Source organism: Gavialis gangeticus, unplaced genomic scaffold, assembly GCF_001723915.1.
Source record: "Gavialis gangeticus isolate Ggan-Ray unplaced genomic scaffold, GavGan_comp1, whole genome shotgun sequence".
Classification (NCBI taxonomy): Eukaryota; Metazoa; Chordata; order Crocodylia; family Gavialidae; genus Gavialis; species Gavialis gangeticus.
The window spans coordinates 8,660,071-8,681,611 of NW_017729003.1; the positions used below are offsets into that span (position 1 = coordinate 8,660,071).

General features: G+C 45.2%; 2 protein-coding genes across 3 annotated transcripts in view; one reads left to right on the plus strand and one right to left on the minus strand.

The window, feature by feature from the left end:
* The window catches only part of PLA2G12B (phospholipase A2 group XIIB), a 25,363-nt gene extending 11,273 nt beyond the window's left edge, over nucleotides 1-14,090 (plus strand). Inside the window, exons 2-4 of one of the 2 annotated variants that reach the window (XM_019507788.1) lie at nucleotides 3,494-3,582; nucleotides 5,721-5,886; nucleotides 12,119-14,090. In XM_019507788.1, the coding sequence (XP_019363333.1) occupies nucleotides 3,494-3,582; nucleotides 5,721-5,886; nucleotides 12,119-12,237 (374 nt within the window). In that variant the 3' untranslated portion in view covers nucleotides 12,238-14,090. The remainder of the gene's footprint in view (nucleotides 1-3,493; nucleotides 3,583-5,720; nucleotides 5,887-12,118) is intronic. The other variant, XM_019507789.1, reaches the window with a different exon arrangement.
* Nucleotides 14,091-18,466: 4,376 nt separating this feature from the next.
* Nucleotides 18,467-21,541, minus strand: part of OIT3 (oncoprotein induced transcript 3) — a 43,761-nt gene continuing 40,686 nt past the window's right edge. Inside the window, exon 9 of the mRNA XM_019507791.1 lies at nucleotides 18,467-19,210. Within this exon, the coding sequence (XP_019363336.1) occupies nucleotides 19,031-19,210 (180 nt within the window). The 3' untranslated portion in view covers nucleotides 18,467-19,030. The remainder of the gene's footprint in view (nucleotides 19,211-21,541) is intronic.

Here is a 21,541-nt window from a genome sequence, read left to right on the forward strand (position 1 = left end):
TGCTCTGCACAGGAATCTTTCCAAACTGCATACTTTCTTTTTGATGTGTGAGGTTCAAAACTAGACACAGTACTCCAGTGCTGAATACAGCAGGAGATTCACCAGTGCTGAATAGAGCAGGAGAATCCCTTTCTTTGATTTGCAAGTGGCATTCCTGTTAATACAACCCCATATGCTGTTGGCTTTGTTGTAACAAGATCATACTGCCATAGTCAGCTTATGGTCCCTAGGTCTTTCTCTGCAGTACTGCAGCCTAGCCAGTTGTTCCATAGTATGTATTTATGTATGCAGTTATTTCATCCCAAATGCAGGACTTTGCTCTTGTCCTTGTTGAATGTCATCTCACTAATCGTGATCCATTTCTCCAGCCTGTTTGGGCCATTCTGGGTTTTAGCCCTACCCTCTGGAGTATCTGCAACTCTACCCAACTTGGTGTCATCCACAAATCTGCTGAGTGTGCATTGGATCCCATTGTCCCATTAATGAAGACATTAAGCTGGGTTCCCCAGGGTTCTGTCCTACATCCAGTATTGTTTGAGATCTCCTCCCAAGTAGACACTGAGGACTACTCATTGAGCACAATGATCCAACCAGTTATCCACCTTGCACTACTTTCTTTTAGTCTAGATTTCCTTAGCTTGTTGATGAGAATGTCATGGGAAACAATGACAAAAGCCTTGCTAAATTTGAGGCATATCTGTTCCCAAGTCTGCATCAAAAGAAATAAGCACCAAGGTAAATTGTAAACTAGTTTATGGGGGACTTTACTATCAATATTCATCAAAAGTAAATGTTTTCTCTCATTATAGCTTAAACACAGAAGCAAAATGACTTCCTCTGGTTCTAATATAAAACAACCAGCTTCTCACATGCCAGCTCAGCATACCTTTTCTTGGCAACAATATAAAAGCCTGAATATAGCTTCTCTAGAGCAGTTTTGGTCCGTCTTTTGGCTATGGAATCTCTCAGACGCTAAAGAAAGATTCTGCCTTCACCAGCCACCTCGTTGGGAATTACTGCATTTTCCCACTTACAACATGCCCTCGAAATAGATATGCACCTTGATTTTGAAGGACAGAATGAAAAAAAAAGATGAAGATCTTGAAAATATTGGTAGTTTTGACACTTGCCCAGGGGAAGCTCAGGAAGCTGCATTAGTTGGGTTGTTTTTTTGTTTGTTTGTTTGTTTTTGGGGGGCATTGTTGCTTCTCTGTTAACCCCTTAGCTGCAGGATGCTGAGCCCAAATGCCTGGTCCATCTTCTCTTCTCAAGCTGAGCTAGAGGGGCAGCCAGAAATGCCTGCCAGGTCACTTGATGGCCCAAACCTAGTCAGCAGCATCTTCAAAATCAGCTGAGTCTCTGCCCAGCTGATTCAGCAGGAGTCTATGCCTTGCTACCTGGGGTCAGCCCTGCTTTAGAAATATAGTGAAGCTGACCCCAGCTGCTAGGGTAGAGGCTCCTGCAATAGGAGCCTCTTCCAAGGAAAAGAGAAAGTGTACACAGCAAGCAGTTAGGGAGCCCCCTTGTGCTTCCAGCAGAGACTTGTTCTGCAGAAACTGCTATTATCATATTTCCTTGCTTAAAACATGCATCCCAATTTCCAGCAGCCCATCACTTTCATGGAGATAAAATGCATAATATTTCCTTTCTTCTTGTAAGGTCTTAACCACTTCCTTGCCTTTGCGTTAGTGCAAGGCTACAGGCAATCCGTAAAGAAGCAAAGTGATGCTCCAGCATTTATTATCATACCATACTTTTACTATTGCCAGATCTGCTTGAGGCTTGGTAGTAATCTAAATATAGCACCCAATGAAACAAGAAGAATATCATAACTTCCCCAGTTTCCTCATCCATACAGGATAAGTGCCTTTATGGTCGGCTTGTTCAAATCCTGGCATGTGCTTACAGGCAGGGGCAAGGTGGGCACACTTCCCGTAATTCAGATTATTGTTTGCCCACAGCCATCCTGAATGTGGGGGCTAGGAACATGGAAGATAAAGCCCAGCTGTGACAGTGATGTGTCCAAATACAAAACCAAAGTCCACTGGGTATTTTAACACCTATTTTGGATTTGGACATCCATTTTGTACTATGCACTGTACTCAGATCAAGGTTAGGATGATGTATTCCAGTCACCAGCTCTACCTAGGAAAGTGGACAGTACCTACTGAAGGCCAGTACCTGAAAATCCATCTAGACAATAATCTAGAGCTACCAGTTAATTGTTAGTTGTGGAATTATAGCTTCTGTGCAGACTTCAGTGGAGCACATGGTTAAGTGCAGAGACTATACTTAGGACAAGAGGTGCTATCTAGGACAGGCAGCCACGCAGCATCCCCAGCAAGAATGGGCTGGAGGACAAGAAGGTAGGAGGGACTTGACCTCACCTGAAACTGGCAAGACCCAAGACTCAAACAAGCAGTAAGAGCAGAATAGAAGAGAGTACAGCTCAGGACCTCTTATTTTGCAAAGAGGTATCACTCTCCAGTGGTCTTTACGAGTATACTGACTGGTTAAATTTCTTTGCTAAGACTGTTCTTTATTTCCCTGGAATGTTGTGCTTGAAAGAGTTAAACCAGAAGCCAGAGGGCCCAGTATAGGTTGAGCGCTGGGGAAGTACACACATAAGTAACTAAGAGACTTGGGGAGTCTGAGGCTTAGAGTCGTGTATGGCTGAACTGGGAAGTTTCCATGCACTAAAGAATGTTTCAGAAAACAGGTCTGAATCTAGGTGTGTGTCCTAGAAACCCTAATGAGGAACAATAACTAAACTCAGCCGAGACCTGGATGACTTACAAGCACAGGTGTCCCAGGGTCCACTTACAACAGACTGAGCCAAGTTACAATATTAAGATCCAGCAAGGCCCCACTGATCCTAACTAATCTCACTGTTAAGTGACAGCTGAAAACATGGGTGACTAGTGTCTCCTGAGTCAAGGGGGCACTTGCTCCCTCAGCATCCAGTCAGCAATCGGGGAGGATCCCCCAGCTGGTCCCACTCACCAACCCAGAAGTTCCAGTGGCGCTTCTCCTGGTGCCCCCACTCCCCAGCTGGTGCTCTCAGGAGGTGCACCAGTGCTTCTGCCTGCCCCCCCACCCCCATCCATTGCCTAAATGGGGGAACACTGCTGTGAGGGGGTACACCAGTGCTCTCAGGGGGTGCACAGGAACCCCATGTAACCCCTATGAGTTGCCACTGGCTGAAAGTAAAGGCTTGTTCCTCTTTGCTTAAACAAGATTCAGCTGGTGATCATGACATCTACACATGCTATGGATATATCCTGGAGCTGGGAAGCCAGTAGGAAGCAGTATTTAAGACTCCCATTGTACAACTGCTTCACTTACTTTCCTCTTTGCCAAACCAAATGCAAAGAAAATAATTTTTTTACTTCTCATTCTAATTCCATACAATCTGGAGGGCATTCACAGCTCTTTATCATTACTATGGTCAAGGCTGGCATGCCTAAAACTTCACCTTAACCTTCTTTTCTAGGAAAGGCTCCATTGCCCAGACCTGACTACAAGCCACAAGAACCCAATGGTTGCAGCTCCTACTTCCTGGGTCTCAAGGTACCAGAAAGTGTATGTACAGCTAACACTTACTTCCCAGATGACAATTTACTAATCATATTAACCAGCTAAAAATTGACTGTTATAAGCACAGTTTAGCTGTGTCATTTGCTAGTAGCCTGTGGCTACTCTTTTTTTTCCTGGCAGCAGACAATGCTTTAGAATGAAGAGGATATTGTTCAAAGATTGCTGTGATAGTCACTTATATCCTATTACAGAACAAGCTGTGTGTTTGGGCCTGCCAAAGAAGATGGCTGGCTGCTGATGGCAAAAGAAAATGTATCATTTTAAGGATAGCCTCTTAATTTACTATCTGATTTGCTAACCAGTGGAGCATTCAGCTCCCAACTGTTGGTAGCCACTTACAATAAATGAATAATCCTCTAGATGAAAACTATGTGTGTGAATGCATGATACAAAATCCCAGTTGCCTCTAATTATTGAAGTAGAAAATCTACTTGACAGATGAATGCTGTGAAGGAAAAGATTTTATCAGGGTTGCAGTTCAAAAAGTACATGGCTATCAGTGTTGTCTACAGAGTGATAGGGTAGTAGGATTCATTCAATGGTCACACTGATAAGTGCTATGTCCTTTTAATTGGATCCACTGCCAGAGAACACATTCAGTGCCGCTAAACAACAGATAAATGGCAGTGCTTGGTGTTCCCTGAAAGTCTATTTACAGGCGTGAATTAGTGTTTGTGAACATAAATCTACCATTGTGCAGTCCTCCACGCCTTTCACATTGCTTCCCTCATCTACTCGGAGCACTAAATAAATCTGATAGGCTTCAAATGCTTTGCACATTGGTTATTTTAAAGGTAATTAACAAAATCAAAGTCAATGTACTCCAAGGCACCTCTGAGAACTGGAATGACTATCTAATTGGCACATCTCTGCCCTTACCACAGTCAGCACCAGTTAAGATTCTGCTGTAAAATATTCTCTACCGTGAATTACCTTTAAAGATAGATTAGGTCTTAAACTGGACATCACTGCAAACTCTCTAAGCACCACGCTATCCTTTAGATGGGTACATTTATTAATGTTTGGGCAGGGAGAGAAACATGAAACTTCTTCACTGGATGTGTGGAAAAGAAAAAATTTTATAGGGGTGCACGATAAAGATTTTTTAGGCTGATACCAACGGCCAATTATTGTCCAGCCATATCAGCCTATACCGATCTGATTGCCAATATGCAGCCCGGCAGCTTGGAGAGCAGCATCCGGCTGGTAAGTCTGTGGGGGGGCAGGGGTGTGGGGGGGCAGATCAAGGCCCCCACAGTGAGGGAGGGAGTGGGGCGGAGGCAGGGGCTGCCCAGCCAGGGTGGGGCGGGGCATGGGACAGAGCCAGCAGCTCATCTAGGGGAGGCATGAGAGGCATGTGCCCCGTGATCTGTGTGTGTGCCAAGGGCAGGCTGCTGCTGCATGCTTGTGGCTGGCACCAGCCTCTTTTCGGCAGGTGCACTTAAGGTGGGTGGGGTGGGAGGTGGCGATGCTGGGAGGGGAGCTACAGGAGGGGAGGCTACAGTCACCCCAAAAATTGCCATAGTCTTTTCATAGCCCCCCTCCCAGTGCTGCCACCAGCTAACCCAAGCGCAGCTGCTGGGAAGAGGCTAGCTCTGGCCCAGAGCACAGTGGCAGCCCACCTCTGGCCTGTGCATAGATCCAGGGGGCACATGCCCCCCCATACCTCCCAAAGGGGTTCGCACAGCAGCAGGAGATGCCCCCCCCCAATGAACCGCTGGCTTTGTCCCCAACCTCTCCCCAACTGGGCAGTGCCTGCCACTCTCCAACTCCCTCCCTCACTGTGGGGGCCTTGATCTGCACCCCCCACGCCCTTTACCATCCCCACACCCCTTCCACCCTCCAGACTTACCAGCCGGATGCTGCCCTCCATGCTGCAAGAGTGCACTCCTAGCCACGCTGCTCAGGGTACATGCAGCATTTATCAGCGACATTATCAGCTACAGTGAAAAAAAGCCAATTGCCGATAATGTCAATTTTCCTTTTATTGGTGCCAATGTGATATGGACCAATGCATTGGTGCATCTCTAAATTTATAACAATCAATTTACAAGATGGGGCTCCATTCTCACAACACCTGATGAATTTTTTTTCCCTTCCCCTCCCCTGCCTCCTTTTTTCAGCTGGATTTAGGTATCCCTGCCATGACCAAGTGCTGCAACCAGCTGGATATTTGTTATGACACTTGTGGTGCCAACAAATATCGTTGTGATGCCAAGTTCCGTTGGTGCCTCCACTCCATCTGCTCTGACCTCAAGCGAAGCCTTGGTTTTGTCTCCAAGGTAGAAGGTGAGTTTTGCATGCCCACAGCTCTTTACAGTGACAGGCAGACTCTGCTACTGGGCAGCAGGAAGTCTTTTTTATGCAGCAGAAAGCTAACACCTGCTTCTGACTCTGCCATAGGGCACAGCACTCCATTTCTGTGACTGCCACAGCTGACCAGCTGTTCCTTCTGAAACATCATTAGATCAGGGATCTGAACAAAGCATACCTGGTACTTTAACACTACTCCTTCCTCTTTAAAGTTCATATGCCTCACTTGTTTTAGTATATCTAGTATGACGACTATTTAAAAGGAAAGCAAATTATGTCTCATTAGGAAAGACGGACTCTGGAAACAGTACTTTTTTTTAGGATAGGATTTACCAAGCCACTGGGCACTTGCATTGGAGAGGCCCAGTTCCTACTCATTTCTAATGGAAATTTGGGGCGGGGGCAAGAGAGGGGGCAGATTCTGCAACTGATTTACAAAATCTCAAACTTTCAGAAAGGGATTAATTTTTCACTTATTTATCCTTGCAGTATCCTTACCATAAAAAAAGTTCTTACATTCCCAATGCATTTGTGTACCCTAGTTCAGTAATGTAACTGAGATGGTGTGATGGGCAGCAGCCCCAGGCTCTGCCTCTGGGGAGGGGTGGCTGAGCACAGCCACAATCAGCAAAGCAGAAGCTGGCGCTGCCCTATCCATTACAGCTGTCCTGCTGCACCTCTGTCCCAATTTGCCATGTTTCAGACTCTTTCAGACATTCTTGATTTGGGATGAGCTGAAACATGTCACATGGTTTGCCATTTTTATCAGTGTTTAAATCTGCATAAAATCACTGAGGTTTAGGGAGGTGAGAAGGGGAATGAGACAGCTGAGATGGCAGTGCCATCAATGTGCCAACAACAGCCAGCTCATCTCTTAACCATGAAATATAATATGGGCAAGATCATCCTTTAGACACATCAGTGCCTTGGAGACACTGGAACTGGGCCGGAAAGCAGTTGGCTCAGGCCAAATCCAGATTTCTACACCAATTACTTAATTAAAATGAAACTAAGGTTACAAGTATATCTCAGTGGCTTAAGTATAAATTGGAATCTCAGAATGCCACAGCTTAAAAAATGTTAGAAAAACAAATTTGCTTTCTTTCTTCCCCTCAGCCTACCTCATGTGGCCCATGAATGGGGTGATGTATTCTTGTCAGCAAAGCAAGGAAGAGAAAGAAGCGCTCTGCTTCCCCAAGCATCTCTTCCTACTAAGCCCTTGAATGCCACTTCTCTATAACACCTCTCCATAGGATTCCCTGGGGAGACCGCTATGTGGTGTTGTCTTCAGAGCCCCCAAATTAAGACTCTCTTTTAAGGCTTTTGTCCAGAGTAGCCTGTTTCTACTTGTGACTTTTGCTTTTAAAGCTCTTCTGATGCTTTGGGAAACCAAACTTCCTTAGTGATGGTCTTAGTAAAAACTTTAGAAATTTGATTTTTAACTGTGAGAACACTGGTACTATGTTACAGGTCACAATTCATGAAGATTCCAATAAGTTACCTGCTTCCTGTGTCTTCATATAGTTAGCAATAATATTAGACTGAGTTTTCATGAACTTCTGTTTTTAAGTTGCCATAATTCCTGAACTCTTTGTATGATTTTGTTCACATTTGAAAGAAAAATTCAAACTCAGCTTCAGAACAAACCTGATAGTAGGCCTGTACAAATAGGGAACTATTCGATTCAAATTCAGATTTGGCCAATTCAGATGCCAGCGACTCGATTCAGAGATACAAATCACTCTTCTGATTCGATTTGGCCAAATTGGCTTCAGAAGATTTGGAGCTGATTTGAAGATTCAGAGCCAGTTTGGAGATTCCAGCCTGCTGCTGCTTACCTAAAGCTCCATGACAGAGGTGACGACCACTGCCACCGTGGAGCTGTGCCCAGAGCTGTGCAGCTGGGTACTGGGCAGCAGCGGCAGCATGGTCGTGGCCGGGTGGCACGCAGCTATCCCCACCACCACCCGCCGTGCCGCGCCACTGCTGCCAGCCACACAGCTCTGAGCACGGCTCCACAGTGGCAGTGGGAGGTTTTGTAGGCAGCAGCAGTCACCGCTGGCACAGGCAGCCATTGCCACTTACCTGTGCCAGCAGTGACTGCTGCTGCATACAAAATCTTCTGCTGCCACTGTGAAGCCATGCTCGGAGCTGTGCGGCTGGCGGCAGTGGCACAGGGTGGTGGTGGTGGTGGGGATGGGACTGACTGCATGCTGCCCGGCCACCACCACCCTGCACTGTGCTGCTGCAGCTGGCTGCACAGCTCCAGGCATGGCTCCGCGGTGGCAGCAGGAGGTTTTGTAGGCAGTGACCATCACTGCCATCATGGCACTCCAGGTAAGTGGCAGCAGCCGCCACCAGGTGTGAGCCCCCACCCCTTCTCCCCATCCTTTGCCGTGGCTGCAGACCCAGCCACGGAGCTGTGCACCGGCCACATGCCAGCCTCTCTCTCCCACTCCCCTGGGCAGGCAGCCGGGTGGCATGTGTGCAGCCTGCACATGGCGGTCACCACCCCACTGCGCCCCGCATTGCTTGCCCGCAAAGCCCCCCCCCACAGCAAGACACCCCTGCCCTCACCCTCTGGCCCTGCTCCCACCTGAGATGTGCTGCCTTGGGCCAGCAGCACCCCCCCACTTCCTCATCCTCCAACCATCTTCCCCAGCCCTGCCCCATAGCCCCCAAGCTCCACTTACCTCTAGGATCCAGGGGCAAAGGGCGGCAGCGCTTGCTTGCAAAGCCCCCCAGCCTGCATACAGCCGCCACTACCCGACACCGCCACAAAGCTGTGCAGCTGGTTGCCGCTGCATGCAAACCTCCCATTTCACCCCCCAACCAGGTGGCACATATGTGGCCTGCACATGGTGGTTGCCACCACACTGCTGCTGCCACACCTTGTGCCACTTGCCCACAAAGCCATGCAGGTGGCCATGGGATGGTAGCACAGGGTGCAGTGGTAGAGTTGCGGTGGCGGCCTCCGCATGTGAACCTCCTGTCAGACCAGCCAGCATGTGTAGCCCACAGAGTGGCACCCCTGCCCTCACCCCCTGGCCCTGCTCCTGGGAGTGGGCACAGGGGCAACCCCCCTTCTTGATCTACCTGCCAGCAACTTCACTTTCGCCCGCCCTGCCCCGCCCCTTCCCTCCACACGCACTTACCTGCTGGGGTGGGTGTCAGTGTCTGTGTCTGCATGTCTGTGTCTATGGGTCTGGGGGGGCCGTTGCAAGGAGCATCAGGAGGGCTGTTGAGACTGTGGGGGAAGGGAGTGCAGAGCACCAGCAGCACTGGGTGGGGCTGGGGGGGGGCCTTTAATTTTTATCATGGATTATGGGTTTTTAATCAGAGAATTTGCAATTTTTAATCAGAGAAAACCAGGATTCCTGCTGATCACGCACCAGCTCAACGTCAACAGTAGGAAGGCAATCAGTTCCACTGTGCCCATTCTGAACCTTATCTAATGATTTCCCCCTTAGACCAGTGAAATACTAAAGCAAAGTAGTCATTCAGGAGTTCAGTTTTCTCCTGACTTGGTAATCAGCTGCCTTGAGCTGTTAAGCAATGGTCCCAAGTTTCCATTTGTTTTCCTTCTGTTCCCTACATACCTAAAGAATGACTTTTTGTCATTGATTTCTGTTGCTAGTTTAAGTTCAGTCGCCACCTTAACCTTTCTAATCTGCTCCCTACAAGTGTGGGCCATTGTTGTATAGTTTTCCTCGGGGACTGTCCCAAATTCCCATTGTTTGTATGCCTCTTCTTTTTCAAGAGCACCATGATATCCCTATTAAGCCAAGAGGGCTTCCCAGCCCTTCTGTTACCTTTCCTCTGCATGGGAATGGACTTATTTTGTGCTTCGAGGATCGTGTTCTTGAGGAACAACCACTCTTCATGCACTCCTTTGGACCCTGGTCCCCCAGTGCTTCCCCTAGTATTACCCTGAGCCTGTTGAAATTTACTTTTTTGAAGTCCAAAACTTCAACCCTGCTAGCTGATTTTCCTGCCTTGCAGCAGACAGCGAACGTGATGGTTTTGTGGTTGCTGTCACCAAGGGTACCCTCTACATTCAAGTCGCTCACCAGATCATCTCCTTTGGTTAAGTAGAGCAGCTTTTGAAGTGTGGCCATAATTGTTATGATTAAACATTTGTGGAGAAAAAAACACTCAAGTACACATTAGAAAGCAAAGAGAGACATGCATGATCCTAGGCCTGAGGTCCTACAGTTTAGGTACATCAGATCCAAGCTCATTCCTATACAGTCGGGACCATACCTACCTCTGCCTCCATTTGTCTCTATAGCTCTTCCTTCCCACACTTGTCACATTATTTCTCCTTCCTTATGTATTGTCCAAAGCCTAATGGCATCAATAGAAACAGTGACTGTCACAGCTTTTGGACTGGTATCCCTGGCTGAGGCTACCTGTGGATAGTGGTCGTTGGTGGCCACGAACCAGTACAGCTGCACCACTACAGGAAGACCATGTCAAACCCAGTAAGCCACAATTTGCACAATGCAGCTTGCCCTTGTTCCAAGCAGGGCTTAGGCCCACCAGTGCTTTCTCTGTCTACAACAAGGCTGGATGGAGACAGCTAACAGGGTGGCTGCCCATCCATGGCTGTAAATGGAGCAAAATCTCATGGCCTTGCGTTTCCTGTTGTGTTGCACCTAATGCCTGGGAACCCCTCCACCTTTTTTTTTTTTTAACTTCCCCTTCTTTGCAACGTTTCTAAAATGAAACTCTACTTCAAGCAATTTTCACTTATCACCTCCTCTCTCCTGACCCATTGTTCTGCATCTTTTATTATTTATATTTAAGTGCTTCAGGGCTGGGAGCATTTTTCTCATTTTCTCTGTATGTGTATACTGCCATGTAAATTTATGGCAGTATATTTTTCACAAGCACTTCCCCAAAAACCATTCCAGAGTTAAATGATAGTTGTAATAAATAAGAACTGAGCAATGAGCTACTAAGAAGTAAAGGCAAGATAAGCGATGTGTCCTGCTGAGCACTGGAGCATGGCAGAGGCAGAGCATTGCAGGAGTTGCACAGAAAAAGGTTCCTAAAGCAAAAGTGGAAGAACTGCATTGGGGAGTGGCCAGAGGAACTGAGAGAGGACTATGGAGAGGGCTATGGCAGGACTGCTACCAGGTCTATTTCTATTTCTGAACAGCAATATACATAATTCCCCTGAGCCCATCCATAAACAACAGCAGCAGGGAGAGAGGTGTTTATTACTGGCTAGACATTTTAATACTTGATTTCCTGTGGTATAGATGGTACACAGTACACTAAGCACTCTGGAGTTAACTAACCTGAATCTACAGCAGCTTGTCTGCTGCAGCAAAGCTATTTGTGGCAATGGTAGCATTTCTAGTACAGATTGCAAACTTGTCATTTTAACTACTGCCTCATCTATACAGAAGGTCCAGATGCCACTAGCTAAACTGCTGGTCACCACTGGCACTTTATTTACATTAGTGCTTCCAACAGTGGTATCACCAATACAGTTGTAATGCTGATCTAGCAACAGAGAGTAGAGCTAAGTTTAAATAAGACTATGGGGCAAATGGAGTAGGTGAGAACTAAAGTCAGCTGATCCAGCTGTGATCTTTAGGGAAGCTCACCTGATACACAGCCAAACTCCAAAGGAAAACATGCACTTTCAACAGCAAGTGAGAAAAAGAGCAAAGTTTCCAGAAGACACTGGTCATAGTTTGTCACCTCCTCTGTCACAGACTGCATCTATGCTGGAAACAGAGCTCAGGCCTAGCTTGCACTACAAGTGAGTTTATATTCAAAACATGGCAAAACCTTTAGCTCTGCTGGGTTGAGCAAGGCTTCTGCCAGTGCCCAGTGGCTGCACATAGACACTCCCACACCGGCAGCCCATTGAGCAAGCTGGTACTTTCCCGGGAGGCACTTTGCGCTCTGGCAGCAGCACCGCTGAGTGGAGTCGCAAGGAGCTGCTAGAAGCACTTGGGTGTGCCTGTGATGTGTCGGCTTGGTGGCAGTGATACCAGAAGTTCTGCTGGCAGAGGCAGACAGGCACAGACACAGCTTTAGAAATGTCAGTGCTGTACAGACAAAGCAGGCGACACCACTTCCATGGCCACGTACTCCACAATGGATTCAGAGGCCAATGCTGGTATAGATTTTACCAGCAGTGACACTGTGTGAGTAATGCTTATTTTCCTGTTCTTTCCATCCCCTGCAGCTTGTGAATCTGTGGCAGATACAGTATTCAATGCTGTCTGGACTCTGGGCTGCCGACCTTTCATGAACAGCCAAAGAAGTGCCTGCACTTGTAACGAGGAGGAACGAGATGAACTGTGAAGAACAGCAAAGCCCTCCAGCCATAAGGACCTTAACTTCATATGGCCCCTCTCAGATGTGGCTTGTTAGCTAACTTCTTTCTAGCATCCCTCTGAAGTGGAGAAGCCTCAATAGTTTGGGCTACAAAGGAAACAGATCTCAGTACTGTATATAATGCATCAATTACTACTTTTGGGTAGAGAATATGAAAGGGGAAACAATGGCTGCTGCCCATTTCAGGTTCAGTCTAACAGCCAAGTGAACCTGTTTGAGTTATCTGAATGCCAGCTTTTTATGGACACTGTTTAGGTTGTGCAAACAGAATGAAATGCAAACTATACTATTTGGGTACTGCTACAGATCTCGGTGTAAAATAATTTCCCCTCCCTAAATCACTACTCCACTTTTCAAAGGACTTGGTATTCACTAGCATCAAAATTCCAGTTACTAGTTACATCACTAAATAAATTATTCAGATGATGGGCCAGGGCTACATATCTTACACACACACTTGAAACATTTGGAGAATCCTACAACCATTCAGATAACCAGGGATCTGATTAATTAGGAGAGTGATTTGTAGTAGGCAACAGGCAAACTTTGGCTAAAGTAGTTCTGAGGTGTGTGTGGAGATGATATAGGACCAAAACCCACCCATGCTAAAGTAGACAATGCAATACTCTCATACCTGAAAGACTCTGTCCATAATTTCAGAGAAAAAGAGTCTGCTTTTGTTCTTCAATCCTGTCCAACTACTAAATATAACTGTTTAAGTATTATAAGTTAATGTTGATTTTCCCATTTGTTTTCTTTACATGATGCTGGAGACCATTCCACACCTTCAGTGATGTCTTCTGAAGAGAGGGGTGCATGAGTCCCAGAGCTGGGTTTGAAGGGACTCTAGCAACCTTAGGCCTGTTTGTAAAAATGGTACAATTCAGAGTAGGGCCTTGACTGCATCCTCTTTCAGGTATGGACATGGCTAGCTGAAAAAGAGGAATAGTCCTGGTGATTTTTATCCCCCCAAGCCCCCCAACATGTTTAATATTTACATTTGTTAGTAGGGAATTTATATATGTAAATAAAAGATGCATCAACACAAGCATTTTGTTGTTGCTGACAGGAGGCTTTTTACAGGCATGTGTAACATAGTAGATAAATATGGCTGCATCTCTTGTGTGCAGATATGGATATGGATAAAGAGATATCTACATCTATATAATTTATATAAAATGGGCACACACATATGCATATTTTCCTTGACTTTATTCATTTTTCAATGCTGTGGAAAGTGGGAGTTACAAAAGCGTAACAATATTTTATTGACAGATTCTGTTTCAGTTCTTTCCTCCGTAGAACATTCTTAAATTGATAGACATACTTGTAAATTATTTAAATAGTTGTCCCTGTTCTTGCTAGCCTTACTGACCATACACGAGACAAGTTTTACATTAGACTCATATGGGCTGCAACAGTAAGGGACTATTGATACAGAAATAATAAAAAATGATCATGTCAAGATGCGTGGGGATATTTTCATCCTTGGAAGGACCATTTTAACTTGCACTGATAAGATGCAAGGGTATCACAGCTGTGATAAATCCACTTGATGGCGAGTTCTGCAGTGCTAAATTTCATCCATCTATCATAGCATATTTCCTGATGAAAGAAGCTTATTGTCTACACTTGAAGATTGTGTTGGGCTACTGGGTTTTTTTGGGGGGGGCGGGGGGGGGACAGGACAAAAGGGTGAGGAAATATTTCTAGTTTCAGACACTTTAAGAATTTAATGTTTTTAACAGTGAAATGGAACCCATTGTTAATTCTAAATTTGAACTTATTCCTATTGATAAATGCTATCATTTGCAAACACATCTCATCTCTGTTCACTATCTATGTTTAAATCACAAATCTTTTAAGAAATTTTAGTTAGAGTGACATTGGATTAAAACCAGGCTAAGCATGAAATGACAAGATAATTTATAGCACAATGGATAGACAGAGCGGTTTAGAACTGAGTCTTTCAATCAAAGCTACATAACTTTGAAGATACAACTAGTAAAAATAACTCCTTCAGGTTTACTTTCCTCCCATGAGCACCTCAGAACCTGCAGCTGATATATGTACTACTATAAAGGCTACACTTTTCACTGTAAAATTTAGTTCTGGTGATCTTTTTGACATTTTTAATAAAATAAAATAAAAATAAAAGAGGCTTAATGGCATGTGAAATAAGACCAAACAACCCCAAAGAATTCTCCCCAGTCTGACCAGAGATCACTTTACTGATCACTGATTGAAACACTAATACTCTGGCTACTTCACAGTTGTTCAGGTTGATGTGAAGCAAGATTGATCAAGGTACACAACAGTTCAACATATAAGACTTGTGTCACATTCATCCCCAGCCCAGAGCAAGGAGGATGCCCTCTGCTCACCCCAACAAACACCTCCTGGCTTATACTTGGTTAAATTATATACAGTTCTTATTCACAAATGGTTGAGCTGACCAGTGTCTTCATGCATCCAGTGGTACTCCCACAGTCTCACAGGGAGATACAGTATAAAGCAGCCCTGTCTGACTTCTTGAAAACTGGGGCCTGGAGCACGTTGTAACAGTTTCCTGAAGGGCTATCCAGTCAGACTGGGCCAAAGGTGCAACACCAAGGGGAGGAAGACAAAGACATCCCCTTGAGTCTACAAGGATGGACTCACTCAGGACCAGGGCTAACGTATCCTTCCACACCTTCCTCAGAGGCGCTGCCAGGGATCCTGTTCATTTGCTCGAAACTGCATTGTAAACCAGTGCTCAATTCCCCCTGCACCATGCTGCACTCTCCCACCTGCCTTGAGAGCCTGGGACTTGCTGCCTGGGCCAGGTGTGACTGTGCTGCAAGTCCCTGCTCACCTGTTTTGTGACTGGGCAACACCTACTTGCCAACTGCCCTGCACCCCTTTCTCATGCATGCACTCACCCAACCCCAGCACCAATGTGCCAACCACTCCAGGAACACTCTTCTAACCCACTGCCCCACACCCCCAGAGCCCACACAGTCGGCACCCCACAACCTGACTGCCCAGTGCTCTATGCTCAGCCCATCCTGTCCCCAGCACCACAGCCTGTCCTCACCTTCTGCTCCCACATCTCACCCACTCCGTAGCCCCTCTCCCCACCCCCTCTCCTCAACACCAGCCTCCTTGGAAATCCTCACTCAGCAGCGGGGCCCATCCCCACACCCGCCCATGGTGCCCTGAATGCTGCCCCTCCCCTTTCCTCCACAGCTGAGGCTCACACACCAGCTCCAGGCTGAAGGAGCACAGCTGTGTCTGCACACGGCTGCCTCCTGCTTTGACACGAGCCAGAGTGAGCACAGGCAGGACTGGTTTAACTGAGAGCACAGGGATCTCAACTTGGCTGCTGCCTGCCTGCTCGGCAGGATTGCAACAAGGGGTGCAGACACCCCCTCCTTGTCAGATAGTGCAAAGGAAGTGCAGGGCCCCACGGGCTGTAGTGCTGGTTCACGGCCCCAGCTGCACCCTGCCTGTATGGATGCTGCCAGCTACATGATAAGAACCCATCATCGGCACTGCAGAAATCACCCTGTGTAACTTAAGAGTGTTATGACTTGGATTTTATGGTTCTTTAGGGACAGGCAATAATTCTGGCAAGGAGCAGGAATGGAAGCAGACAAGAAGACACCTCCGTAACATTTTTCAGAGGGACGTGAAAGAGGAAAGGTAGTTGATGGAAACTACCAAGGGAAGGGTGAGAGAAGCAAGGATCATGGGCAGAGTGCAGATCTGCATGCGGGCTCAGAATAAATAGCAGATGTCAGAAATAAATGTGCATCCTCCTGGCAGGAGTCAGGACCACAACAGAATGGTGGTCTCAACCCCACTGGAATGCGGAAAAAGGAAAAAATACCTTGTGCTTATCTGTGGTGACACCAACTCAGGAGCGCAGGACAGTAACCCTTTCATTCCCACATCACCAGAAGGAATCTAGTCTTGGTTTGACGTCATTACTATCTCATGGGTGTATGCATTTACATCACAAATGTAAATCCTACTACACATCCTACTAGTGCCTTAATTGACAATGTTAGCAGAAAGGCCAATCACTGGAAAGTCTTGGACACTAAACCACTTTCCTTCCTAGAGTTAAGTCCCTCTGGGTCAGAATACTTATTTATAAGGTAGAGCCAGGGAGTTTTACATTCCTACTTGCTCTGATGACAAACAAAAGGCGATAAACAAGGTACCTCTCCCTAGCACTTAATTCATATGCCTAAACACGGAAAAGATTCATGAGATCTGTTGACTGATCGCAGCAGCTACCAAAGTGGCTCAGGTGTCCAGATGAGGTCTGCATAAAATAAAATTAAGTCATGACCATGGAATAAGTCTCCAAAAAGAGAGAGATGTCAGCAGGACTTCCATAGTCCATAGCCAAAGATGCAGGCACAGATCAGAACTGACTGCAGGTCAGAGAGGAGATTTTATCACAGATTACTCAAGTGTATAAGAGATAAAACAAACAACGTCCATGTCTTTTAAATGAACCTCTTCAAAAAAACTGCAAAATAAGGTGGCTACAACTTCATTTTATTTTTATAGTTCACGTTTTATCAAAGTCAATTTAAACATTGGATCTTTAGAAAAAGTTAAAATGACAGCAGAAAACAGCCAAGGCAATCCTAAAATAGAGGTGATTCAATAGAAGCAAGAGGAAAGTTGTAATGCAACATATTCCAGATTCAATTATTTTTGTTTCAAATATAGCTAGATAAGACATTAAAATAGCAACAGCTTTCCATCCATTCATAATCATTTATTTTACTAGATATTTTTCACTATTGCTCATTCAAACACATAGGACTCCTATACACGATTAACTGAGTTTGCTGGAGAGTGTTAATTACCACGCTCCAGTAGACTCCAGCATCACATGTATCAGCATCCCCACACTGAAAAATTGCAGCAAAGGCACTTAACTAAAACTCGTTGAAAGAGCTTTAGTTAAGTGCCCACGCTGCCATTTTTCAGCACAGGAATGCTGATACACATGATGCTCCGAGCACTGTAATAGCACAGCTCTTGGAAGTGCACTAATTGAAGAGCACCCCCTCCTCCAGAGCACATTTATAAATGCCCATACTTACTCATGCTCTCCCTAGTGGAAAATATAGACAAAAGCCTTTTTTAAAACCATAAAACTACCAAATAAATCTTAGCGATGATTTATGCCTAATCTGTCTGCCAGATGAAACAGAACAATGAAATGCAATACTGATTGCCATGCCCATTGAACATTATTGTCCATTTGTGAGCAGTAACTTTTTTTTTGCACTTTGGTTCAGCAATTTCCAGCTGGAGGAGAAATAGATTATATGGATTTGAGGTATTTTCTAGTGTAATCCCTCTACAAAGTTACACGCAACCTTTTTAAAGGGAATACTGACAGCCAAAACTGCACGCAATGCAGTGCATTGCAGTTGCAAAAAGTCCTACTAGCACCAGTGAGTCATGTTTAATGGCTACTAAACAGCTCCCTTTTTCATCTTTGGTCTTTTTGTCTACTTTCTGCACATGTTGTGTTTATTGTTGCTATGTATGCCTTGTGCTTTTCGTATAGGAAACTGCTCTGCCCAAGATCACTAATCTTTGACTGTGTGGAAATTAAGTGTGGACTAGTTCAGGCTGGCTTAGAGATGATAGCACTTCCTGTGCAGGTATTTTGTGTCCAAAAGGAATCCTAGACAGGTATGACTAGATCCTCTTTTCCTGTCTCATCTTCTTGCCTTCTCGTCCTCATCCACTAAGACAGTGCTTATCTCCACACAGTATTACTTTAAGAACTCTACTCAGGAAAGCTGGGCCCAGCCTTCTGTCTTTGTATTATCTAGGGAACATCTTGAATTGAATATGTGTATTAATTATTTGTAATATGCATTTCTTTAACACCTTTTGTCATATCAGTCAAAATATAATAGCAAGTTCCAGGTTAATACATTAAAACATCCCAGTCACAGACTATCAGAGCATAATGTTTCTGATTAATTTTGAGATTATTTTTTATTTTAATTTTTTTTTAACAATTAAAGGTGCCACACCACTTATAAGAATTCACCAAATTGGGGGTAGGGGGAGAGAGAAAAAGAGATCACATATAAAATACAGAAGAAAAATACCGTAGAAATGCATGCAGCAGAGAAAAATATAAAGCTAACTTTCATTAAATACCTCTTAATATTTTAAAATAGTATTCAAACTTGACTGAAACAGTTCTTAGCTTTCACTGCCTATATTTAATATTATTTTCCAGTCTGTATTTTATTAGATACATATTTAATATAATTGGCCTTCAAAAACTTAATGCTATACACACTTCACCTACTCACTGCATACATTTGCTTAGCAAGTGTGCTGAATTTCTGATACTGTTTATTGTCTTCTGAAAAGAAGAACATTAACACCATGCATTTAAAAACTACTAACAATAATATGGTGCTTGCAAACAGACATAAAAAAAATAAAGGCAGGTAACACTTAAGCCTATAGATCAAAAGAGTCATCAGTTGATAGAAATGCATGTACAGTATAGCTATACTATTTTGCGGTTCAGACTGCATTTGGAGAGGGTGCCTCCAAATCTAATATTAGCTCACCAACTAACTGTCAGGCTGTTATGGAACAAGATCATAGGCTCATACGGGCCTTCACCAAATACCTATTTCACGTCAAAGGCCCATAATGGAAGACATCATTAAGGAGGGCAGATTCTTGGCTGTTGCATGGTAGAGTTGGGGTCTTGCTACTCATCCATGATGATTCTAATAGGGCCACCTGTCAGGATACGGTTTGTCGTGCGACTGCCTTCCTCCTTGTCCTCCCCCTCTGCTGACCGGCGCATTCTCCTCCGACAGCCCTGGGCACAGCGAGAGCTCTCGTCCAGCACGCCACACACAAGGATGCGGCAATGTAAGAACACTTCCTGCGTGATTGTGAGACACCAGGCAGAAGTCAGTGTGAAGAAGCATCATGCAGGCAGTTTTCTGCCTGGAGTTTGCCCATTCTTCTAACATTGTTTGCAACTATTCCTACAATATTGCTATTTCTACCCTAAACTCAACATTTTGTCTTAACCAGGCTGGTCACCATCCCCCACTCCTGTCAATGAAATTGAAGCAAGGGCAAAATGGCTGCCATGTCCTGTTAATCCTTGCAGGAGAAATGTAGCTGCTCCCAACAAAATGCCTGCTACTTCTCATTGTTTCCAGTGAGTCCATAACCAAACTGCCATCAGGAAAAGTATCAGTCCCCTTATTTGCTGTGTTAAGGCTAGATAGGGGACAGAAGTAGAGGTACTAAGAAAGGGACACAGGCTAAGAGACACGTCAGGAAATTGAAACCGAAGTGGAATGTGAAGGTCAGAAGACAATCCGAAGGGGAACAGGAAACATGGGGCACAGGAAACGGACAGAGTGGGGGAGAACGGAGGGAAATGTCCCCTTCTCAACACGGGGAAGTGAGGGAGGGTCTGTGGAGGAGCACAAAATGCAAAGCTAAGTAGGACAGCTATGAGCCTTTCCAGACAGCGAAGAGGAGACAGCAACAGAATCACACTCCTCACACTGAAGAGACTGGAGAAGGTAAGTAGAGCCCCTCTGAGTAGTGAATAGAGAAGCTTGCATATCTGTGAATGGAGTTAAGGTTAAAGTTTGAACCTAATTTCATTATACACACAAGGTGGGCAGCTTCTCACAAGCTGTAGAAAGCAGAAGGTAAGTGCTAACTTTGATCAGTACAACTGGATTAGAACAAAACCTGTTGATAACAATCCCAACAGCAGGAATTGATTTTTTCATTATCCTGATGCAGCAAATTGACTAGTACTCTTCTAACAAACACCCCCTTCTAATGAATTTTTCCCCAGTCTCATGTAGGTTTGTTATCATGCAGTTGTACTGTATTTTTAATCTCATGATTTTTAAGACAGTCATGAATTGTTGGAGTTTGAGCTCTCATTTTTAAATGCCTGAGATTGTCTGTACTGGGTTAGTATCATGTGACAGTTATCTATATCTATAGATAGATAGATATAGATCGTGTTATAGTTATATAACTATGCATATAACTATATATATCTATATCTAGATATATGAAATAGAAAGTGTTGCTTTCTTCTGACACTAAATTGGAACATTATTAGACTGAAGACAATTACCCTGGAAAGTATGGTCTCTTTCATTCTCTCTCTCTCTCACCGCAATTTCTACCTGAAACTTCCACCAGCTTAGTCTTGCCTCATTGCTTTGTACAAATCTAAAGAAGCAGCATGCAGAGTCTGACATTTAGAAAATTGTAGGGAAGGTCAAATTCAAAGACGCAATGCTAGGGTAGAAAACCGGTCAGGACTGGACACTGCACACTGGGGCAATGACTGGCCACATGCCCTTTGGAAATACGAACATTTGACTATATTTCCCAATAGCTGATCCCAACAATTCGAGAACTACTGAGGGTATAAAGGGTGCAGACAGAAGTTACATTTCTCATGATCTCACAACAAATTAACCCTCATCAAATGAGGGATCAGAAGAAGGTGCTCCACGTTGAAACACCCTAGGGAACTTCTGTCATGTGATCAGGGATGGGCTGATGTAGCCCAGCTCTGTACCTGGTGCTGTCTGCAGGAAGGGAGGGGGGGAAGTGAGGGAGTGAGCTGCTGACTGGGGTTTGCTCGGCTTGAGCTGGTGGGGGAGCGGGTGGATTGGACCCCCTGCCACCTTCCATCCCCCCCCAGGCCACCCCCCTCCAGCTCTGAGCTGGGCAAAACCCCAGCCCACAACTCACTCCCCCTGCCTTCTTCCCTCTCCCTTCCTGCAGACAGCACTGGAGTTGGGAGGGGGGTGGGGTGAGGCTAAGGGGAGAGCCTGCAGGCAAGCTTCTCAGCTCAATCAGCTCCAAAGTGGAGCTCAGTCCCCTCTCTTACCCCCGGAGCGGGGTGGAGCGCTCTAACTCATGGCACTTTATGTAAAGCATCATGAATTAGAGCAGGGGCCTGCATCCTAAGTGCCTTATGGTATCTCCTAAGAATAGCTTAATGGAATTCATAGACATAGGCACAAAAATCAGAACAGAGTCTACGTTTATATTACATTAGGTCAGACAGGAGTCACAGGGACTATTAGCCTTCATACTTCAGGACAAATCTAATCGTTGCCTGACATCAGGAAGAAAGTATGCTATGCTGTTGCACAATTGTCCAGGGCTTTTTTTTTTTTTTTTTTTTTTTTATGTTTAAGGTAATATTTAACCTCTG